Below are 21192 nucleotides of genomic sequence, written 5' to 3'. Positions count from 1 at the left end.
TATCCAAAAAGGTTGAAGAACATGGTGAAGTTATGGGCCCTGAGGCCTCCTTGAGCATGGCATCCAGTTCATCATCCTTCACAGGGGTCACACCCCCTGCCCACTCTCCCGGAAGCTCCCCCACGGCCCAGGATGTGGGGAGCTCAGACTGAGGAGTCAAATGGGAGAAGAACCCCAAGTTTCAATCCCTGATGGGCCTGGGCTGCCCAGAAGGGAGAAGGAGCAGGCAGCTGGGTGGTCTTGGCAGCTGAGTGAGGGGTAGGGAGGGAGTGGGTGGACAGGTGAGGGGCAGGGGTGAGTGACCAAAAGGGTCAGTTTCTCCCAGTGGGGGGTGGGCGGGGCTGAGAGCACCCCCCCAAGGAGCACAGATGTCTTTCAGGGCCCTCCTTGTCCATGAAGCCATCTCGGTTCTGGTCCATCAGCGTGAAGGCCTGCAAGCCAGGCAGGCTCACTGGGTGCCGACCGATGTCCACACCCTGGCCAGGCTGCTGACCCCCAGGCCTCCCCTGAAACACCCCCAGGGCACTGGGAGCCCCCCACCCCAAGCTCCCCCAGCAGAGACACCCCCAGGGCTGCTGGCAGTCTCCCACCTCCTTGAACTCCTGGATCTGTGTCTGCTCAAAGTTGGAGAAGACGCTGGAGGGCCCACAGGGCTCCCCCCTCCTTCTTGGTCTTCCTGCTGACCTGAGACGGGAGAGCAGGCTGAGGGGACTCTGGGGTCCCTATGACTGGGGGCTGAGTGTGCACCCTGGCCTTGGGGCACTGCAGGGAGCCCGTGACAGAGCCCTTGTGGGGACTCTGTGTGTGAGGAGCCCTTGACAGTGGAGGTCTGCCCTCCACTGCCACCCCAGAGGCACAGGGTACAGGCAACCTTCCCAGCACTCAGCCTTGCTTGGTGCTCACAAGCTCACTCATAGCGTGCACACACACACACACACACACGCAGTGTACTCTCACACAGGCACAGGCAGTGCACGCACACACAGGCAGTGAACATACACACAGAGGCAGTGCACGCACACACAGGCAGTGCACACACACACAGGCAGCGCGCACACACACACAGGCAGTGCACACGCACACACAGAGGCAGTGCACACACACACACAGAGGCAGTACACACACACACACAGAGGCAGTGCACACACACAGGCAGTGCACACACACAGGCAGTGCACTGTCGTATGCTTTACATTGGTTTGTTCTAGCCCTCCCCCGCCAAGAGAATTGGATCAGTCCAGTTAATTTCGCGGGCCCGCTTGGCCCCGCCCCAAGGAACCCCGAGAGAAGGTTCCTGAGTTCGAGAGTGCCAGAGTTGGAGGGTTCCTGAGTTCGAGAGTTTCAGGGTTACAGAGTAAGAGAGAGTTCCAGTGTGCCAGAGTTTCAGGGGGTTCCCAAGTACGAGAGTTCCAGAGTAAGGGAGAGAGTTCCTGAGTTCGAGAGTTTCAGAGTTACAGAGTAAGAGAGAGTTCCACAGTTGAAGAGTTTCAGAGTGCCAGAGTTGGAGGGTTCCTGGGTTCCTGAGTTCCAGAGTAAGAGAGAGAGTGCTTGCGCCGCCGCAAAGAGACAGCAGAGTTCTGTTTGGTGATTAGTTTGTCTTAGTTTATGAATCGTTGTTCCTGAATAAAGAAATACAGCTTCCCTGCCCAGCCGTTGTCTCCGCGTCTCTGTTACCCGCCCGTGAAGCAAGCCAGCCCGGCAAGAGCCTTCCGAATTTTAATAACAGTGCACACACACACAGTGCACACACACAGTGCACACACACAGAGGCAGTGCGTGCGCACACACACACACACACACACACACACACACACACACACACACGCAGTGCACACATGTAGGACTATGTGAAAGCTTGGTAGAGTTTAGGGGAGCTCTCCCATCCTTGGATGGAGGTCTGGAAAGACACCCCACTTGTTGGCCTCTCTCCTTATAGATGAGCCAAGAGGGAAAAGTCTCCCAGACTCAGTTTCTCCTTGTTCATCTCTCAAGCTCACAGGAAGCCTACAGGCCTCTCACACTTAGCTCTCCCTGCTAGCAGGCCAAATGGTTGCCTGCTTTAGGGTTCACTCGAAGTTCATGAAAGTCACTTGAAGTTCACACATCTACTTCACCTTTGATCACAAGGAGAACACACACTATCATACCCCTCCCCAACACCAGACAGAGAAACCCCCAAAATCTTATTTCCTTGTGCCCTTTGATATCTATGATTCACATCAAGCTTTGTTTATCTTTTCTCTACCTCACCTTACTGGTTTAACCTGTATGCTTCTCTCAAATGCCTTTGGATAATTAAAGTGCCTGCATCATGGAGACTAATCGTCTTGACCTTTATGTATCTCATCAATTCTTGTCATACCAGCCCCCTACCATAGGGGCAAGCTGACCTTTAAGAAACCTGTAATTTCTGACATATTTGAAAAATGTTCTGTTTAACTTTCTATATAAACTCAAACCCACCTTCAAATAAATGAGTGTTTGTACCAAAATGCTCCCCAAGTCCTCTTTTCTGAATTGCTGAGCCCTTGAGCTGGTGAGAGAGGATGGATGGCTTACCTCCTGGCTGGATCCCTTCCACGGGACTGCCAGCACACGCATACAGGCAGTGCACACACACACACACACACACACACACACAGAGGCAGTGTACACACAGTCACAGAGGCAGTGCTCACACACACACAGAGGCAGTGCACACACAGACATGCGCACACACACACAGACAGTGCACACACAGAGGCAGTGCACACACACAGACATGCACACACACACGGCACTACACACACACACCCACAGAGGCAGCGCACACACACAGACAGTGCACACACAGACATGCGCGCGCGCACACACACACACACACACACACACACAGACACGCACACACAGACACGCACACAGCTGGTGCTGCCCAGGCTGTGCAGAGGCGCCCGGGGGAAAGCTGGGGGCAGGGGCGGGAGTTTCAGGAAAGACCTGCGACACGGCTGAGGGGCGGCGGGACGGAGGAGCCACTGCTCGGCACCGGGTGATGCTGGGACAGCTGCCCACACAGCCTGGGGACGCACAGCTGGGCGGCGTCACTGTCAGGCCGCAGGGGTGCTGCGGGGAGGGTCCAGGGCCGGCAGTGTGAGCACCGCGGTCAAGAGACGGCGGCCCGGGGTCCTCAGGCTCACAACGCCCGGGGTGCTGGGGTGCAGGGGAGCCGGTGATGCAGGGGTGCTGGAGTGCAGGGGTGCCGGTGATGCAGGGGTGCCGGATTGCAGGGGAGCCGGTGTTGCAGGGGTGCCGGTGATGCAGGGGTGCCGGTGATGCAGGGGTGCAGGGGTACCGGTGATGCAGGGGTGCAGGGGTGCCGGTGATGCAGGGGTGCAGGGGTACCGGTGATGCAGAGGTGCCGGGGTACCGGGGAGCCGGTGATGCAGGGGTGCAGGGGTGCCGGTGATGCAGGGGTGCCGGTGATGCAGGGGTGCCGGGGTACCGGTGATGCAGAGGTGCCGGGGTACCGGGGAGCCGGTGATGCAGGGGTGCCGGGGGTGAAGGGGAGCCGGTGATGCAGGGGTGCCGGGGGTGCGCGGCAGAGGAGCCCCAGCAGGCGGGGTGACTGAGCTCCGCCTTGGGAAGCAGGGAGCAGGTGCAGGTGGCGGCACAGGGATGGGGAGGTGCGGGGGGAGGAGAGACGGGGTCACGTGGTCACGTGGTCACGGGGTCACGGGGTCACGGGGTCACGGGGCCAGGCCGGGCTGGAGCGTAGCTGGGAAGGTGGGGACACGAACTCCAGTCGCACGTGGCGGCTCAAGTCGCCGCAGCCGGATCGCTCGGGGACACCGCGCAGGCGCAAGGCCACGTCCGTGACGTCAGCGGCGCGCCGTTTCTCTGCCGCGGCCGGGACGCCGTTCGCCGCCTAGTACGCATGCGCAGGCCGCTCCCTGGCGTCTTCCGGCTCGAGCCCTGAGTTGTGCTTCCGGTGCAGAGGTCACGGACAAGATGGTTCCGCCGGTGCAGGTCTCTCCGCTCATCAAGGTGAACCAGGTCTTGCGGCCGCCACGAACAGCCCAGTGACGGGCGCGCGCCCCCGGGACCCCCGACCCCGCGCCCCCCGGGACCCCCGACCCCGCGCCCCCCGGGACCCCCGACCCCGCGTCCCCCGGGACCCCCGACCCCTGACCTCTAGCCGTCTCCCCCCAGCTTGGCCGCTACTCCGCCCTGTTCCTCGGCGTGGCTTATGGAGCCAAGCGCTACAGTGAGTCGGGGGCGCGGGAACTGGTGTGGGGGGTCCTGATGGGGCGGGAGCTGGGGGGTCCCCGACCCGGGGGGTGAAGCTGAGGGGGGTCCCCGACCTGGGGGTGAAGTTGAGGGGGTCCCCGACCTGTGGGGTGAAGCTGAGGGGGGTCCCCGACCCGGGGGGTGAAGCTGAGGGGGGTCCCCGACTGGGGGGGTGAAGCTGAGGGGGTCCCCGACCTGTGGGGTGGAGCTGAGGGGGTCCCCGACCTGGGGGGGTGAAGCTGAGGGGGTCCCCGACCCGGGGGGTGAAGCTGAGGGGGTCCCCGACCCGGGGGGTGGAGCTGAGGGGGGTCCCCGACCCGGGGGGTGAAGCTGAGGGGGGTCCCCGACCCGGGGGGTGAAGCTGAGGGGGTCCCCGACCTGGGGGGTGAAGCTGAGGGGGTCCCCGACCTGTGGGGTGAAGCTGAGGGGGTCCCCGACCCGGGGGGTGAAGCTGAGGGGGGTCCCCGACCCGGGGGGTGAAGCTGAGGGGGTCCCCGACCCGGGGGGTGAAGCTGAGGGGGGTCCCCGACCCGGGGGGTGAAGCTGAGGGGGGTCCCCGACCCGGGGGGTGAAGCTGAGGGGGTCCCCGACTGGGGGGTGAAGCTGAGGGGGTCCCCGACCTGTGGGGTGAAGCTGAGGGGGTCCCCGACCTGGGTGTGGAGCTGAGGGGGTCCCCGACCTGGAGGCGGGAGCTGAGGGGGGTCCCCGACCTGGGGGTGAAGCTGAGGGGGTCCCCGACCTGGGGGGTGAACCTGAGGGGGGTCCCCGACCCGGGGGGTGGAGCTGAGGGGGGTCCCCGACCTGGGGGGGTGAAGCTGAGGGGGTCCCCGACCTGGGGGTGAACCTGAGGGGGGTCCCCGACCCGGGGGGTGGAGCTGAGGGGGGTCCCCGACCTGGGGGGGTGAAGCTGAGGGGGGTCCCCGACTGGGGGGTGAAGCTGAGGGGGTCCCCGACTGGGGGGTGAAGCTGAGGGGGTCCCCGACCTGGGGGGTGAACCTGAGGGGGGTCCCCGACCCGGGGGGTGGAGCTGAGGGGGGTCCCCGACCTGGGGGGGTGAAGCTGAGGGGGGTCCCCGACTGGGGGGTGAAGCTGAGGGGGTCCCCGACTGGGGGGTGAAGCTGAGGGGGGTCCCCGACCTGGGGGGGTGAAGCTGAGGGGGTCCCCGACCCGGGGGGTGAAGCTGAGGGGGTCCCCGACCTGGGGGGTGAAGCTGAGGGGCGTCCCCGACCTGGGGGGGTGAAGCTGAGGGGGGTCCCCGACCTGGGGGGTGAAGCTGAGGGGGGTCCCCGACCTGGGGGGGTGAAGCTGAGGGGGTCCCCGACCTGGGGGGGTGAAGCTGAGGGGGGTCCCCGACTGGGGGGTGAAGCTGAGGGGGTCCCCGACTGGGGGGTGAAGCTGAGGGGGGTCCCCGACCTGGGGGGGTGGAGCTGAGGGGGGTCCCCGACCTGGGGGGGTGAAGCTGAGGGGGTCCCCGACCTGGGGGGTGAAGCTGAGGGGCGTCCCCGACCTGGGGGGTGAAGCTGAGGGGGGTCCCCGACCTGGAGGCGGGAGCTGAGGGGGGTCCCCGACCTGGGGGCGCCCGAGAGCTGGGTGGGACCCCACGGCCACCCAGAGGCCAGGAGGCCGGCTATGGCCTCCGAGCAGTGAGTGACCCGGTCCCGGCCAGGCTACCTGAAGCCCAGGGCAGAGGAGGAGCGGAGGGTGGCGGCGGAGGAGAAGAAGCAGCAGGATGAGCTGAAGCGGAGAGAGAGAGAGCTGGCAGAAGGTACGTTCCAGCCAGAGCCACCGGCACCCAGGGGCACCCAGCGCGGCCCTGGGACGGTGGGGGGGGGTCCTGAGCCAGGTGGTGAGAGGCCACCTGCGTGCGGGCCGGCAGGGCCGGGAGCTCCTGGAAGCCACGGTCGGGCGGTGACCGTCTGCTCTGCCTTTCCAGCCCGCGACGACAGCATACTCAAGTGAGCCCACCTGCCCCTTCGCCCGTCGCCTCGCCTGTCGCTTCCGCCGAATAAAGCTCCGTGTTGCCAGATGCCTGGCTCTCCTCGTCTGGTTTCTGGACTCCTCACTTGACGCAGGGTGGGGCTGGGAAGGGGTTTGACGAGAGCAGATGTCCCTCCCCGTGGGGGCCGCACTGCCCCTTGCCGCCCTGTGCTGCTCCCAGCCTTGGAGAGCCTTCCCTTTGCAGAGCGAGTTCAGTGCAGACGGGAGCGGACGGGACGGGACGGCGAGAAGCAGGCTTCTGACCGCATCTGTTTAGGGAGCCCGCAAAGGCCGAGGCTTGAGGCTCCGAGGACTGTGGCCCGAGTGTGGGCACAGCCGCTCCAAGCAGAGCCTTTCCTGCAGGCTCTCTGGAGGGCCGGCTCCTCTGGGGCAGGGCTTCCTGACAGCTCCCAAGAGAGCTGTTCTGTGACTTCTGTCAGGAAAGAGGCACCTGTCTATTCTGCATCCTGGGCACATTTCCACCAGTCAGCTGCGAATGTGCAGATGAGTGTCGCTGGGAATGTGTTCACCCACAGCTTGTGGTCTTTTTAATTCTTGAGTTACTTTTATTTATTGGATAGAGACAGCCAGAAACCAAGAGGAATGGGGAGATAGAGGCAGAGAGACACCTGCAGCCCTGCTTCACCATTTGAAACGCTTTCTCCCCTGCAGGTGGGGACTGTAGGCTTGAACCTGGGTCCTGGTACATTTCTCTCTTTATTTGCCTCCAGGGTTATCGCTGGGGCTTGGTACCTGCACTACAAATCCACTGCTCCTGGAGGCTGTTTTTTCGTTTTTATTGTTGTCATTGGACTGGACAGAAATCAAGAGAGGAGAGGAAGACAAGAGAGAAAGATAGACACCTGCAGACCTGCTTCACCACTTGTGAAGTGATGCCCCTGCAGGTGGGGAGCCCCAGGGGCTTGTACCGGGATCCTTACACCTGACCTTGGGCTTTGCGCCATGTGTGCTTAACCTCTGTGCTACCGCCCGGCCCCTGGTCCTTGTGAATTTTTAGGAGTACTTAACGAGGTGTGCCACCACCCAGCTCTGTTACTTGTATTTTAAAACACCTTTTTATTGGGAGTGAGGCATTATCACTGCAGTTAAGTGCACATGGCACTAAGCGCTAGGACCAGTGCAGGGATCCTGCTTTGAGCCCTCTGGCTCCCCACCCACAGGGGTCACTTCACAGGCGGTGAAGCAGGTCTGCAGGTGTCCTCTTGCTCTCTCCCTCTCTGTCTTCCGCCTCCTCGGTTTCTCTGTCCTTTCCAAAACAACAGCAATAACAACAAGGGCAATAAAATAGAAAAATATGGACTCTAGGAGCCCCAGTGATGATAACCTTGGAGGCAAACAAACAAAAACTTTATTTTTTTAATATTTTATTTTAATGAAAGATACAGAGAGAGAGAGAGAGAGACCAGAGTAATGTTCAGCTCTGGTTTATGGTGCTACAGGGGGTTGAACCTGGGACCTTGAAGCCTGAGGCATGAGTCATTTGCATAACCGTTATAGTGTCCCCTGCTCAAAATTTTTTTATATATATATCTTCATTGGATAGAGAAAGTCAGAAATGGAAGTTGGGCTGGAGCGCAGGGAGTTAAGCGCACGTGGCACAAAGCCCAAGGACCAGTGTAAAGATCCCGGTTCGAGCCCCCGGGTCCCCACCTGCTGGGGGGGGGGGGGTTGCTTCACAGGCGGTGAAGCAGGTCTGCAGGTGTTTTTCTCTGCCCCTCTCTCGATTTCTCTCTGTCCTATAACAACAAAGACAATAATAATAACTACAACAGCAATAAAAAACAAGGGCAACAGAAGGGAAAAAAAGAAAGAGGAAGGGAGAGGGGGTCGGGCGGTGGCGCGGGGGTTAAGCAAAAAAAGGAGAGCGACACCTGCAGTACTGCTTCACCACCTGCAAAGCTTCCCCCTCGTGGGGACCAGGAGCTCAGACCTGGGTCCTCGCGCATTTTAACGTGCACTCGACCCGGTGCACCGCCACCTGGCCCCCTTCAAACTCTTAACTTTTTATGGCGCCGTGGCCGTTTACGTGATTGACTACTCCAGGGCTGCTGTTCTCACTTTAGATGGAGGGAACCACAGCACTGCTCCTCATTCATGGTGTCCCCCAGTGCTGGGGCTCCTAGGCCTGAGCTGACTAGCCCCCACCCAGGTCCTCTTAGACGTAGCTCTTGTGCTATTGTCAGAGCCTCCTGCTATTCTCACGTGGTGTGTGACAAGAGGCTAGTGTCGTACTCAGTAGTCGGCCTTAGAAAAATCATGAGAACCGCTTAATTTGTCTTGGGTCACTTGTGGGTTTCCTGCTTCCTCTACAGAGGATGGGCAGAGGCAGAGGGCGCGGCATGCCCACGTGCCCACGGCAGGCTCAAAGGATGCAGCAAGTGGGGGACTTGGGGACCGGGCCTCCGTTGCAGATCTCTGTGCCCACTGCAAGAGAAAACGTGTTCGTGTTTGTGTGGGGGGGAGAGGTGCCACATCTCCCCGCGCCCAGTGGGGCCTGCAGAAGGACCTAAGCTGATAAGCCGGCTTAGCCTTTGTGACACCTGGCCTGGCCTCCTACTCCTTGGGTCTACTGCCCCCTCGCTTCCATAGGGAACAGGACATACACATGCACACAGGGTCTAATTTGGGGGTGTGCTGACTCCCAGGAGAGCGCACTCGGTGGAGGATGAGGGAAGCCCCCAGCCTGGCCCAGTTGGCTCATTCTAGGTGGAGGCGGGCCACTGGAACGTTCTGGGATGCTGAGGAAGAAGCCAGAGTCCCTGGTGGGCTGGCCTCAAGGAGAGCAGCACCCAGCCGGCTACATCCTGTATCCCCACTGGCCGCTTCTGTGTCCCGCTCCCTTGGAGCCCGAGTGCACCTCAGAGTGGGCTTCTGATAGCTGTCTTTCCTCCAGACTGTCTCCTCCCTGCAGGCCTGTGCCGGGCCCAGCCCGACGCCCACCCTGTGTGCGCCCCCTCTGAGGCCTGGCCATGCTAGGCAGCAGACCTTTTTTGACTGCCGCCTTCTCCTGCTCCTTCTCCTCCTCCAGGGCCTTCACTTTTTCCTCATGCTCGTCTGCCAGGGCCTTCCACTCCTTCCTGTTGTTCTGCAGGCGGTCAAACATGGGCAGGATCTCCTCGTGGAAGCGGGAGAACTCCTGGGAAAGGAAGGGAAGGGCAGTGGAGAGCACATCCCACTGCCCCTTTGTGGGCCCAGCCCTGTCACCTGGGGACTTTGAGGCGGGGGGCTCACGGGAGGAAGGACAGGCACTGGGATCATTTGCCCAAGGAAGGAAGGAAGGAGGCTCCCAGGCTCATGTTCTCGGAGTTGGAAAAGGAGCTGTGGGGTGCGGGTACTGTGAGGTGGGGGCATGTGGGGAAGGCCCAGGAGTGGAGTGGGGGGTCCCTGCAGACAGCAGGCACCACAGCTGCTCCTGTTTCAGCCACATGCCACACAGCAACACTGCACGGACCACACCCACCACTCAGGTGCGACTTCACATGCAAACACATGGGCACATGCAACACCTTAAGCGAACAAGCACACGGCAACACGCAGTGCACACGTGCATGCAAGTGGGGGAACCCATGGTGGGATGTGGGACTGACCTGCAAGTCAGTCTACCCCTGTGGGGCCTCTTTCTAGGCTTCAGGTGATTGGAAGAGAGGTAGGTGGGGGTCTCAGGATGGGAACATGGGGACCTGGGAGGAGTGGGCCCTGTCAGCCCAGCTCTACAGTCAGCCCCCCGGAGTGCTGGGCTACTGAGCGCAGGTGGACGGGACCCAGGGACTCGCATCGCCCCCTCGGGCAGAGCTAACTCCATGTGGGGGTGCGGGTAGACATCTGCTATTGGAGACCCCAGGACTGCAGCATGGCCTCCCTGGCCCGTCCTGTCCTTCAGACCCCAGCCCACCCCCAGGGTAACCCTGACCTCGAGCCAGACCCCAGTGAGCCCCTCACCTTGTACACGAAGGTGCACACGAAGTCAATGAAGCCCACCTGCAGCTTGGGGAGCTCGGCTGCCTTGTTCCGATCCATCATTGGCTGGGTGCCAGAGCGGGATGTGAGCTCAGTCCCCAGCCCGCCCTGCCCTGCCTTCAGGCCACAGCCTTGGGGGGGGGGGCTCCCATACCCTCTCTTCCCTGGGCCCCTTTCTTGGGTCAGGCCCCCTGCCCTCCTGGCACGGCCAACTGCCTGCCCAGACCTCTGACACTGACCTGCAGGGTGGGCTCCCGGCCCCCCCGAGACCGAACCCTCCCAGAGACTGTGTAGGCTGCTCAGGTACCCCCACTCTGCCCTCCGGCCCCAAGTTCAGCTGTGATGCTGCCCGCTGGCAGGGACATGGCTTGCCTCTGCCCAGCTCTCCACCCTGCCTGCGACCTGGCTGCGGCTCGCTGGGAACCACGGGGCCCGTGGGTGCTCTGGGCAGACAGGTCCGCGGCTCGGCCAGTTTCCAGGAACAGCCCACAGCCTCCTTGGCAGGGTGCTGGGTGCTGGGCCCGGGAGGGGCCGGGGCAGTGGGAGGAGGCAGTGCTCACAATGGGCTGCTGGTCCAGAACCGTCCGCTCCAGGTCGCCCTGCTCCCAGAACTCAGCTGCCACCAGCAGAGCCACCTGCAGGCAACACGGGAGGGAAGGGGGCAGGGGTGCCTCCTGCAGCTCAGCTTCCAGTCAGAGCCAGGCCAGAGCCTGCCTGTCCAGATCCCTGTGAGCACTGGCTCCTCTGAGGAGCCCTCAGCATCCCAGAAGGCTGGCCATGGACCCCACCCCCACAGGCCCAGCCTCACCTGGCCCCCATCCCCACCCTGCTACCCAGACCCACCCAGCACCCATCGCAATGCCCAGCTCCCTGCCCTCATCCCACTGCCCATCCTCAGAGCTGCCGAGCCCTACCCCCGCCCTCCACTGCTCCCCCACTGAACTCCACTCTGCTCTCCGCTGCACCCACCGCACTGCCCAGCCCTGACTGCTGACCTTGCTCTGGACTTCCCAGGGTTTGGTGATGGCTGACAGGTCACAAGCGGTCATCATCATGGCCCTGCGGACAGGACAGCTCCAGCAGGCCCCTTCCTCCACCCCCCACCCTGAGAGTTCAGTACTCCTGCCACAGGTCACAGTGTCCCTTCAGGGCGGACACCTTTTCTCCCACAAACTAAAGTACAAAAGGGATCCAGGGGCAGCTCTGGTGCTTCACACAGATGTCCCCCACTGCGAGCAGGGGGGAGGTCCAGGCCCTGACCTAGGGGCAGCCCATGTGGCCCAGAGCTCAGTGGTCATGGACATGGCCACCCATGTGACCAAGCTCTCAAGACCCGTGTCAACCAGAGAGGCCTCACGGAGGTGGGGACAGGTGCTGTGGGAGGGCCCTGGGCCAGCTCACATGACAATCTCCTTGCGTGTGGTCTCCAGAGACAGGTACTCCACCCAGCTCTTCCTGTCTTCGTAGTTCTTGGACTCATCCACAATCTTCTGGAACATGGTTCTCTTCCTGCACCCCAGGAAAAGGGGTAAGGTCAGCCTCAACCCTGCGCAGGGGCGACCCCCACCCAGGCGGTGATGGTACCTGAAGCAGTGGGCATGGGTGACAGGGACCCTGACACATGGCCCTCCCTGTGTCAGCAATCCAAAGCCCCAGGACACAGTCCCTCAACTCCTCCCAGTGACAGCTCCCCAAACACGAGCCCTCCCTGTGACAGCCCAGAGCCCCCCAGACCCTCCCTGTGACAGACCCCAGCCCCCGAGCCCTCCCTATGACAGACCCAGCCCCCAGCCCCTCCCTGTGACAGCCCCTGTCGTATGCTTTACATTGGTTTGTTCTAGCCCTCCCCCACCAAGAGAATTAGATCAGTCCAGTCAATTTCGCGGGCCTGCTTGGCCCCGCCCCAAGGAACCCCGCCAGAGTTCCAGAGTTGCAGAGTTCGAGAGTTTCAGAGAGTTCCTGAGTTCGAGAGTAAGAGAGAGTGCTTGTGCCGCCGCAAAGAGACAGCAGAGTTCTGTTTGGTGATTAGTTTGGTTTAGTTTATGAATCGTTGTTCCTGAATAAAGAAATACAGCTTCCCTGCCCAGCCGTTGTCTCCGCGTCTCTATTACCTGCCCGTGAAGCTAGCCCGGCTGGCAAGAGCCGTCCGAAATTTTAACAACAAGCCCCCAGCCCCCACAGCCCACCCTGTGACAACCTCCAGCCCCCAGCCCTGCCTGTGACAACCCCCAGCCCCCCAGCCCATCTCTGTGACAGCCCCCAGCCCCCCCAGCCCTCTCTGTGACAGCCCCCAGCCTCCAGCACCTCCCTGTGACAGCCCCCAGCCCCCAGCCCTTCCCTGTGACAGCCCCCAGCCCCGCAGCCCTCCCTGTGACAGCCCCCAGCCCCCCAGCCCTCCCTGTGACAGCCCCCAGCCCCACTTGAAGTAGAGGGCCAGGTCAGTGGCTATGATGGCGATGTCCATGAGGTGGATCACGTGCTCATGCTGCCGCCGGTTCAGGTTCTGGAAGATGTTCAGGCTCTGTGGGGCCAGGAAGGGGGTTCAGGTCCACAGGTCCAGGCGGCTTCCTCTCTGCATAACTCACAGGGGTGGCAGGAAGGAGGCTCCCCACACACACCAAATCCCACCCGGGACAGCTTGCCAACCAAACGAGACACCTGCCAGCCAGGTGAGAGAACTTCAACCAGATGGGAGACCCTCTAACCAGCTGAAGGACCCTCTGTCTAACCAAATAGGAAACCCACCAGCCAGGCAGGAGGCCCTCCTTCCAGGTGCCTTCAGGGAACACCCACCTCCTCGGAGAGCAGGAACTTCCCAAACTCCAGGTGGTGTCGCTCCAGAATTGAGGAGCCGTGCAGCTTGGCCAGCGGGTTCTGGGACCTGTGTCAGGGCTTTGGTAAGTGGGGCATGGCCCCAGAGTTGCGGAAACGGGCTGTGCCCAGCCACCCGCAGGCCCCACTACGCCTGGGCCACGCACTTCATCTGGTACAGGTTGTTGGTGCCCCTGTGGTCGATGTCGTGGCACAGCCCAGCGGTCACCATGGCCAAGGCCTCCAGGTCAGTGTAGTAGCTCTTGAGTTTGCCTGTCTGGGGGACAACCAGTGGGGCACCTGCCCCCTCCACCCCTTGCAAAGCCCACGGGCAGTCCCCCACCGTGTGACACCCACAGGACACCTGGGGGACTCCTTCCCCCACCCCCCAGCACAGCTCATGGGCAGCATGCCCCCTCCCATGTGGATGCCCATGGGGCACCCAGCCCGCCACCCTGTGCACAGCCCCTGGGCAGCGCCCTCCCCACGCACCATAAGCAACGTGAACATGGTTTGGGCCACGTTGAAGCCATGGCGCCAGTTGTGGTAAGTGATCCTCCGGTAGCCTTTGCTCACGGAGAACAGAAAGCGCACCAGCACCTGGTGATGGCCGGGGTGGGCTCGGGGTGTTCAGCCGCTCAGGCCCAGCCCCTGACCCCTCACCCAGCCTCCTCTGACAGCCTCCTCCTTGGGCACCGCCCCACCTCCTGGGCCCCAGGGCCTTATGTCCCTACCTCTAGGGGGGCCTGGGACCCCACCTCTCTACCTCCTAGGGATTAGAGCTCCCTACCTCCTAGCAACTAGGCCCCCCACCTCTCTGGGACCACCCCCCCACCCTCTGGGGGGCCAGGCCCCCACCTCCCCACCTCCTGGGGGATCTGGAACTTTCGGACCACACCCAGCTCATAGTACATCTGGATGCCACACTTGACGAGCTCCAGCTCCGTGCACTCCAGGTCTGAGAAGTGGAACTCATAGATGTCGAACTTGCTTGGCCCCGGCAGCTCCTCTTTCTGTGGGACAGTGGGATTATGGCTGGATGCCTGCCCCTGTGTTCTGCCTTCCCGCCCCACCTGTCCATCTCCTCCTCCTAGCACCCAGGGCCATCCTCAGGAAAAGTACAAAGAGGTACTTACAAGGTCAGAGTCAAAGGTCACAAGTGCAGAGGCACAAGGGCACAGGCACAGAATCACAGACATCCAGGGTTACAGAACAGGGCCACAGGCACAGGGCCACAGGCACAGGGTCATGGGCACAGAGTCACAAACATCCAGGGTCACAGAACAGGGCCACAGGCACAGGGCCATAGGGGCACAGAGTCACAGGCACAGGGTCACGGGCACAGGGTCATGGGCACAGAATCATAGATATCCAGGGCCACAGGCACAGGGCCATAGGCACAGAGTCATAGGCACAGGGTCACGGGCACAGGGTCACAGGCACAGGGTCACAGGCACAGGGTCACGGGCACAGGGTCACAGGGTCACAGGCACAGAGTCACAGACAACCGGGGTCATAGACACAGGGCCACAGGCACAGGACCATAGGGTCATAGAGGCACAGGCACAAGGTCACAGACAACCGGGGTCACAGACACAGGACCACAGGCACAGGGCCATAGGGTCACAGGGTCACAGGCACAGGGGCACAGACACAGGCACAGGGTCACAGACAACCAGGGTCACAGGCACAGGACCACAGGCACAGGGCCATAGGGTCACAGAGTCACAAGCACAGGGTCACAAGCACAGGGTCACAGGCACAGGGGCACAGGACAGGGTCACAGGGGCACAGGACAGGGTCACAGGGGCACAGGATAGGGTCACAGGGGCACAGGACAGGGTCACGGGGACAGGCACGGGGCACAGGGGCACAGGAGCATGCTGGCTGTGTGGACACGAGCTGTCCTCAAGTGCATGTGCCGTGCTCTTGCTGGGGGCTTGGGAGTGGAGCCCTAGCTGCCCCCACTCACCAGGATCTTGCCCAGCTCCTCCTCCTCACAGTCAGCTGGCTCCTTCCCCAGACGCTCTCTCGTTGGCTGTGGGGGTGGGTGGGTGGAGATGTGAGCCAGGGCAGCCTCACCTGCACCTCGTGTGAAGGGAGTTAGAGGGCGACCTGCCTAGGTGGAACCCGGGGCGGGTGGGGGCGGGCCCAGAGCAGGTACCAGGATGGCCTGGATCTCGTCCTTGTCACAGCACACATGGTACAGCACCATGTCCTGGGCAATGTCCTTGCGGTTCTCCAGCTTGTTCATCTTGTCATAGGTGTCTGTGTTCAGCACCGACCAGCCCAGAAACTGCGTGAGGGACTGAGGGAACCCTGGTGTGGGGCCTGCGGCCGTGCCTGCCCGAAATCTGTCCCTCAGCCCGGTCCCCACCCGCCAGGCATCGGGGTCGCTGGACCCCCACCCGCCACACAACCAGGCCATTAGGCCCCCACCCGCCACACACCCAGTCAGCCAGCCCTCCCCCCCACCTCTGGAGCCTCCCCCCAGGCCAGGCCGCTGTGTCCCCTCGGGAGGGCTACCTCCATGAGGACCTCGTCCTGCTCGTCGAAGGGCTTGCCGTCCTTCCTGTTGTAGAACGTGGCCACACCCACGATCTCCTCCTTCTTGTTGACAATGGGCATGGACAGCACGTTCCTGATGATCCAACCTGAGTCGTCCAGGGGATCCTCCTGAGGGAGGTGGGTGGAGAGACAAGCCGGGGGGGCCTCTGCCAGTTCCTCCCCCCTCACACGGGTGCCTGACTTCCTGCTCAGTGCCTGCGGGCCCACGTCCCCTGTGGCCTCCGCCTCAGCAAGACAGGATGTCCCTCACGGTGTGGGTGACACCGTCTCCAGAGACCTCAATCCCCACCCCCAGTGCTCACTGGATGCTCGGTACAGACTGGCCTGGCCTCCCTACAGGCCCCCGACCCTGCCGTGCGGCCTGCTGTGAGGTGCAGATGTGGCTTCTGGCAGGACCCCGGGCAGAGCCAGCTTGGCCCCAACCTGGCCATATGTCCTTGTGGTGCTGTGTGAGGTCAGGGCCTCGGGCCACAGCCTGCTGACTGGGGACAGACCCACAGCCCAGGCTCTGCATGTGCTGACCGGGGCCTGCAGCCAGGGCTGACCCACAGTCCATCTGACTACATAGCTTCTTTCTGGGACAGACACTCCCACTGGCGGGTGAGCAGATACCTGGAACTTAAACATCTCGTCAGCAGGGGCATTCATGATGTTGCAGATCTGGGAAAGAAGCAAAGACAGTATCACCTGCAGGTGTGACACACAGCCGCCAAACACAGCTCCCGGACAGCCAGCCGTGGGCCTCTGGGCAGGAGAGGTGCAGGGGAGAGGGGCAAGGTGGAGGCAAGACGGGGTCACGAGGGCAAGGCAGGGGCTGGTGGGCATGCGGCAGGCCACACTCACAAAGCCACTCTCTGCCACGTAGGTTGGAAGGCCACTGGCGAGGGCCCAGTGATCAGCGGGTGGCGTCCTGGGGAGAGACTAGAGGTCAGAGACAGTGTGCAGGGGTGTGGGGTGTGTGTCTGTAGAGAGTGTTGTGTGCAGCTGTGTTGTGAAGTGGTGCTGAGGAAGCTGACGCTAACACCTGACTCTGCCCTCCACCATCACAGCAGAGCCAAATGCAGCATCACTGAAGCATCACAGCTCTGGGTGATCACCAGTCCCGAGTGGGGCACAGTGGAAGGAACCTGTGAGTGTAGGTTAGCAAGATTTCTGCCAAGTCATGCCTATGCCTCCCCAGAGTGGAAACCAGACCCTCACCCAGCCTCACGGTATCAACTAACGACAGACCCAGACACCCAAAGCCTCACAGCCCCACAGCCCCACAGCCCACAGCCCCACAGCCCACAGCCCACAGCCTCACAGCCCACAGCCCCACAACCAACACAACCCCACAACCCCACAGCCTCACATCACCAACAGCCACACAGCCTCACAGCCCCACAGCCTCACTGCCCCACAGCCTCACAAGCCACCAAAGCCCCACAGCCCCACATCACCAACAGCCCCACAGCCTCACTGCCCCACAGCCTCACAAGCCACCAAAGCCCCACAGACTCACAGCCTCACAGCCTCACAGCCTCACAGCCCCACAGCCCCACAGCCCCACAGCCTCACAGCCCCACAGCCCCGCAACCCCCACAACCCCACAACCCCACAGCCTCACATCACCAACAGCCTCACAGCATCACAGCCCCACAGCCACACAGATAGACAGCCTCAAAGCCACAAAGCCTCACAGCTACACAGCCCCAAAGCACCCACAGCCTCACTACCGCACAACCTCACAGCCTCACAGACTCACAGCCTCACAGCCCCAACAGGCCCACAGAATCATAGACACACAGACATAAAGCCCCACAGACTCACAGCCCCACTGCCCCACAGACACACAGCATCACAGCCCCACAGCCACACAGATATACAGCCTCACAGCCTCATGGCTACACAGCCCCAAAGCACCCACAGCCTCACAGACACACAGACACAAAGCCCCACAAACTCACAGCCCCACAGCGCCACAGACTCAGCCTCACAGCCCCAGAGCCACAAAGCCTCACAGCCCCACAGCCCCACAGCCTCACAGCACCCACAGCCTCACAACCCCTCAACCACCACAGCCCCACAGATTCACAGCCCCACAGCCCCACAGCCCCACAGCCCACAGAGCCTTGCAGCCTCACAGCCTCACAGCCCTACAGCCCCACAGCCCCACAGCCTCACAGCCCCACAGCCCCAACAGCCCCACAGCCTCACAACCCCACAGCACCCACAGCCCCACAGCCTCACAGCCCCAGAGCCCCACAGACACACAGACACACAGCCCCTCAGCCACACAGCCTCACAGCCCCACAGCACCACAGCGCCACAGCCCCACAGCCCCACAGCCCCACAGCCACACAGCCCCACAGCCTCATAGACTAACAGCCTCACAGTCCCACAGCCCCACATCCACACAGCCACACAGCCCCACAGACCCACAGCCTCACAGACTAACAGCCTCACAGCCCCACAGCACCACAGCCTCACAGCCCCCACAGCCACTCAGCTTCACAGAAACCACAGACTCACAGCCACTCAGCCCCTCAGCCCCACAGCCACACAGACACACAGACACAGAGGCCCACAGCACCACAGCCCCACGGCCTCACAAAATCACAGCAACACAGCCTCACAGCCTCACAGCCCCCACAACCTCACAGCCTCACAGCCCCACAGCCCCACAGCCCCACAGCCTCACAGCCTCACAACCACAAAGCCTCACAGCCCCACAGCACCAACAGCCTCATAGCCTCACTGCCCCACAGCCTCACAAGCCACCAAAGCCCCACAGACTCACAGCCTCACAGCCTCACAGCCTCACAGCCCCACAGCCCCACAGCCCCACAGCCCCACAGCCTCACAGCCCCACAGCCCCACAACCCCCACAACCCCACAGCCTCACATCACCAACAGCCTCACAGCATCACAGCCCCACACCCACACAGATAGACAGCCTCAAAGCCACAAAGCCTCACAGCCTCACAGCTACACAGCCCCAAAGCACCCACAGCCTCACTACCCCACAACCTCACAGCCTCACAGACTCACAGCCTCACAGCCCCAACAGGCCCACAGAATCATAGACACACAGACATAAAGCCCCACAGACTCACAGCCCCACTGCCCCACAGACACACAGCATCACAGCCCCACAGCCACACAGATATACAGCCTCACAGCCTCATGGCTACACAGCCCCAAAGCACCCACAGCCTCACAGACACACAGACACAAAGCCCCACAAACTCACAGCCCCACAGCCCCACAGCCTCACAGCACCCACAGCCTCACAACCCCTCAACCACCACAGCCCCACAGACTCACAGACTCAAAGCCCCACAGCCTCACAGCATCCACAGCCACACAGCCCCACAGCCACTCAGCTTCACAGCACCCACAGACTCACAGCCCCTCAGCCCCTACAGCCCCACAGCCCCACAGCCCCACAGCACCACAGCCCCACAGCACCACAGCCTCACAGCATCACAGCCTCACAGGCTCACAGCCCCACAACCACACAGGCTCACAGCCCCACAGCCCCACAAAACCCACAGACTCACAGCACCTCAGCCCCTACAGAACCACAGACCCACAGCCCCACAGCTCCCACCTCACTGCCACACAGACTAACAGCCTCACAGCCTCACAGCCCCACAGCCTCACAGCCTCACAGCCACACAGCCCCACAGCCCCAACAGCACCACAGAATCATAGACACACAGACACAAAGCCCCACAGTCTCACAACACCACAGCCTCACAGACTCACAGCCTCAAAGCCCCACAGCCTCACAGCACCCACAGCCACTCAGATTCACAGCACCCACAGCCTCAGAGCCCCTCAGCCCCCACATACCCACAGCCCCATAGACACACAGCCCCACAGACCCACAGCACCACAGACTCACAGACACACAGCCTCATAGCCACACAGCCCCACAGCCCCTAAGACCCCACAGCCCCACAGACTCACAGACACACAGCCCCACCACCACACAGCCTCACTGCTGAAAATCCTCACAGCGCCACAGCCCCAGAGCCCCACAGCCCCAGAGCCCCACCGCCCCCAGCCCCACCGCCAAACCGCCCCACAGCCTCACAGACACACAGCCTCACAGCCCCACAGCCCCACAGCCCCACAGCCCCACAGCCCCACAGCCTCACAGCCACACAGCCCCAGAGCACCACAGCACCACAGCCTCAAGCCCCCACAGCCACTCAGCTTCACAGAACCCACAGACTCACAGCCACTCAGCCCCTCAGCCCCACAGCCCCACAGACACACAGACACAGAGGCCCACAGCCCCACAGCCTCACAGACTCACAGCCTCAAAGCCTCACAGCCCCACAGCCCCACAGCCCCACAGCTACACAGCCACACAGCCTCACAGCCCCACAGCCCACAGAGCCTTGCAGCCTCACAGCCTCACAGCCCCACAGCCCCACAGCCCCACAGCCTCACAGCCTCACAACCACAAAGCCTCACAGCCCCACAGCACCAACAGCCTCATAGCCTCACAGCCCCACAGCCTCACTGCCACACAGCCACACGCCTCACAGCCTCACAGCCCCAAAGGCTAACAGTCTCACTGCCCCACAGCCCCACACCCCACAGCCTCACAGCCCCACAGGCCCACAGCCACTCAGCTTCACAGCCCCACAGACTCACAGCCCCTCTTCCCCTCAGCCCCACAGCCCCACAGCCCCACAGACACAGAGGCCCACAGACACACAGCCTCACAGCCTCACAGACTCACAGCCTCACAGCCCCCACAACCTCACAGACTCACAGCTTCACAGCCCCACAGCACCCACATCCACTCAGCTTCACAGCACCCACAGACTCACAGCCCCTCAGCCCCTACAGAACTACAGACCCAAAGACACACAGACACACAGGCCCACAGTCCCACAGCCCTACAGGCCCACAGCCCCACAGTCTCACAGCCACACAGCCACACAGACTAACAGCCTCACAGACTAACAGCCTCACAGCCTCACAGCCCCACAGCCCCAACAGCCCCACAGAATCATAGACACACAGACACAAAGCCCCACAGTCTCACAGCCTCACAGCCTCACAGACTCACAGCATCAAAGCCCCACAGCCTCACAGCCCCACAGCCCCACAGCACCCACACCCACTCAGCTTCACAGCACCCACAGCCTCACAGCCCCTCAGCCCCCACATCCCCACAGATTCACAGACACACAGCCCCATAGAGCCACAGCACCACAGACTCACAGACACACAGTCATAGACACACAGCCTCACAGTCCCACAGCCTCAAGCCCCACAGCCTCACAGCCCCACAGCCACTCAGCTTCATAGCACCCACAGCCCCACAGCCCCACACCTCATAGCCCCCCAGCCCCACAACCTCACAGCCAATACAGACTCACAGACTCACAATCTCACAGACTCACAACCCCACAGCACCCACAGCCCCACAGCCTCACAGCCCCAGAGCCCCACAGACACACAGCCTCACAGCCTCACAGCCCCACAGCGCCGCAGCCCCACAGCCCCACAGCCCCACAGCCTCACAGACATGCAGTCTCACTGCCCCACAGACACACAGCACCCACAGCCCCACAGCCTCACAGCCCCAGA

At 62.1% G+C, this 21192-nt stretch overlaps 2 protein-coding genes across 3 annotated transcripts in view; one reads left to right on the top strand and one right to left on the bottom strand.

The window, feature by feature from the left end:
* The first annotated feature begins 3829 nt into the window (after positions 1-3829).
* ATP5ME (ATP synthase membrane subunit e) lies at positions 3830-6304 on the top strand. The gene is made up of 4 exons (XM_016195191.2): positions 3830-4020; positions 4186-4240; positions 5930-6028; positions 6197-6304. Exons 1-4 carry the CDS (start codon positions 3985-3987, stop codon positions 6220-6222), a joined length of 216 nt encoding a protein of 71 aa, XP_016050677.1. The 5' UTR covers positions 3830-3984; the 3' UTR covers positions 6223-6304.
* A 1475-nt stretch (positions 6305-7779) lies between these two features.
* The window catches only part of PDE6B (phosphodiesterase 6B), a 30673-nt gene continuing 17260 nt past the window's right edge, over positions 7780-21192 (bottom strand). Inside the window, exons 7-22 of one of the 2 annotated variants that reach the window (XM_060188410.1) lie at positions 16441-16507; positions 16210-16257; positions 15556-15705; positions 15194-15337; positions 15002-15067; positions 13896-14042; positions 13522-13629; positions 13197-13306; positions 13012-13099; positions 12639-12739; positions 11620-11727; positions 11214-11277; positions 10779-10853; positions 10201-10284; positions 9247-9397; positions 7780-8685 (exon numbers count right to left, since the gene is read on the bottom strand). In XM_060188410.1, the coding sequence (XP_060044393.1) occupies positions 8624-8685; positions 9247-9397; positions 10201-10284; positions 10779-10853; positions 11214-11277; positions 11620-11727; positions 12639-12739; positions 13012-13099; positions 13197-13306; positions 13522-13629; positions 13896-14042; positions 15002-15067; positions 15194-15337; positions 15556-15705; positions 16210-16257; positions 16441-16507 (1573 nt within the window). In that variant the 3' untranslated portion in view covers positions 7780-8623. The remainder of the gene's footprint in view (positions 8686-9246; positions 9398-10200; positions 10285-10778; positions 10854-11213; positions 11278-11619; positions 11728-12638; positions 12740-13011; positions 13100-13196; positions 13307-13521; positions 13630-13895; positions 14043-15001; positions 15068-15193; positions 15338-15555; positions 15706-16209; positions 16258-16440; positions 16508-21192) is intronic. The other variant, XM_060188411.1, reaches the window with a different exon arrangement.

This window comes from Erinaceus europaeus, chromosome 3 (assembly GCF_950295315.1).
Source record: "Erinaceus europaeus chromosome 3, mEriEur2.1, whole genome shotgun sequence".
Classification (NCBI taxonomy): Eukaryota; Metazoa; Chordata; class Mammalia; order Eulipotyphla; family Erinaceidae; genus Erinaceus; species Erinaceus europaeus.
The sequence above is the reverse complement of the archived record's forward strand: the minus strand, read 5'-3'. Positions and strand labels throughout refer to the sequence as shown.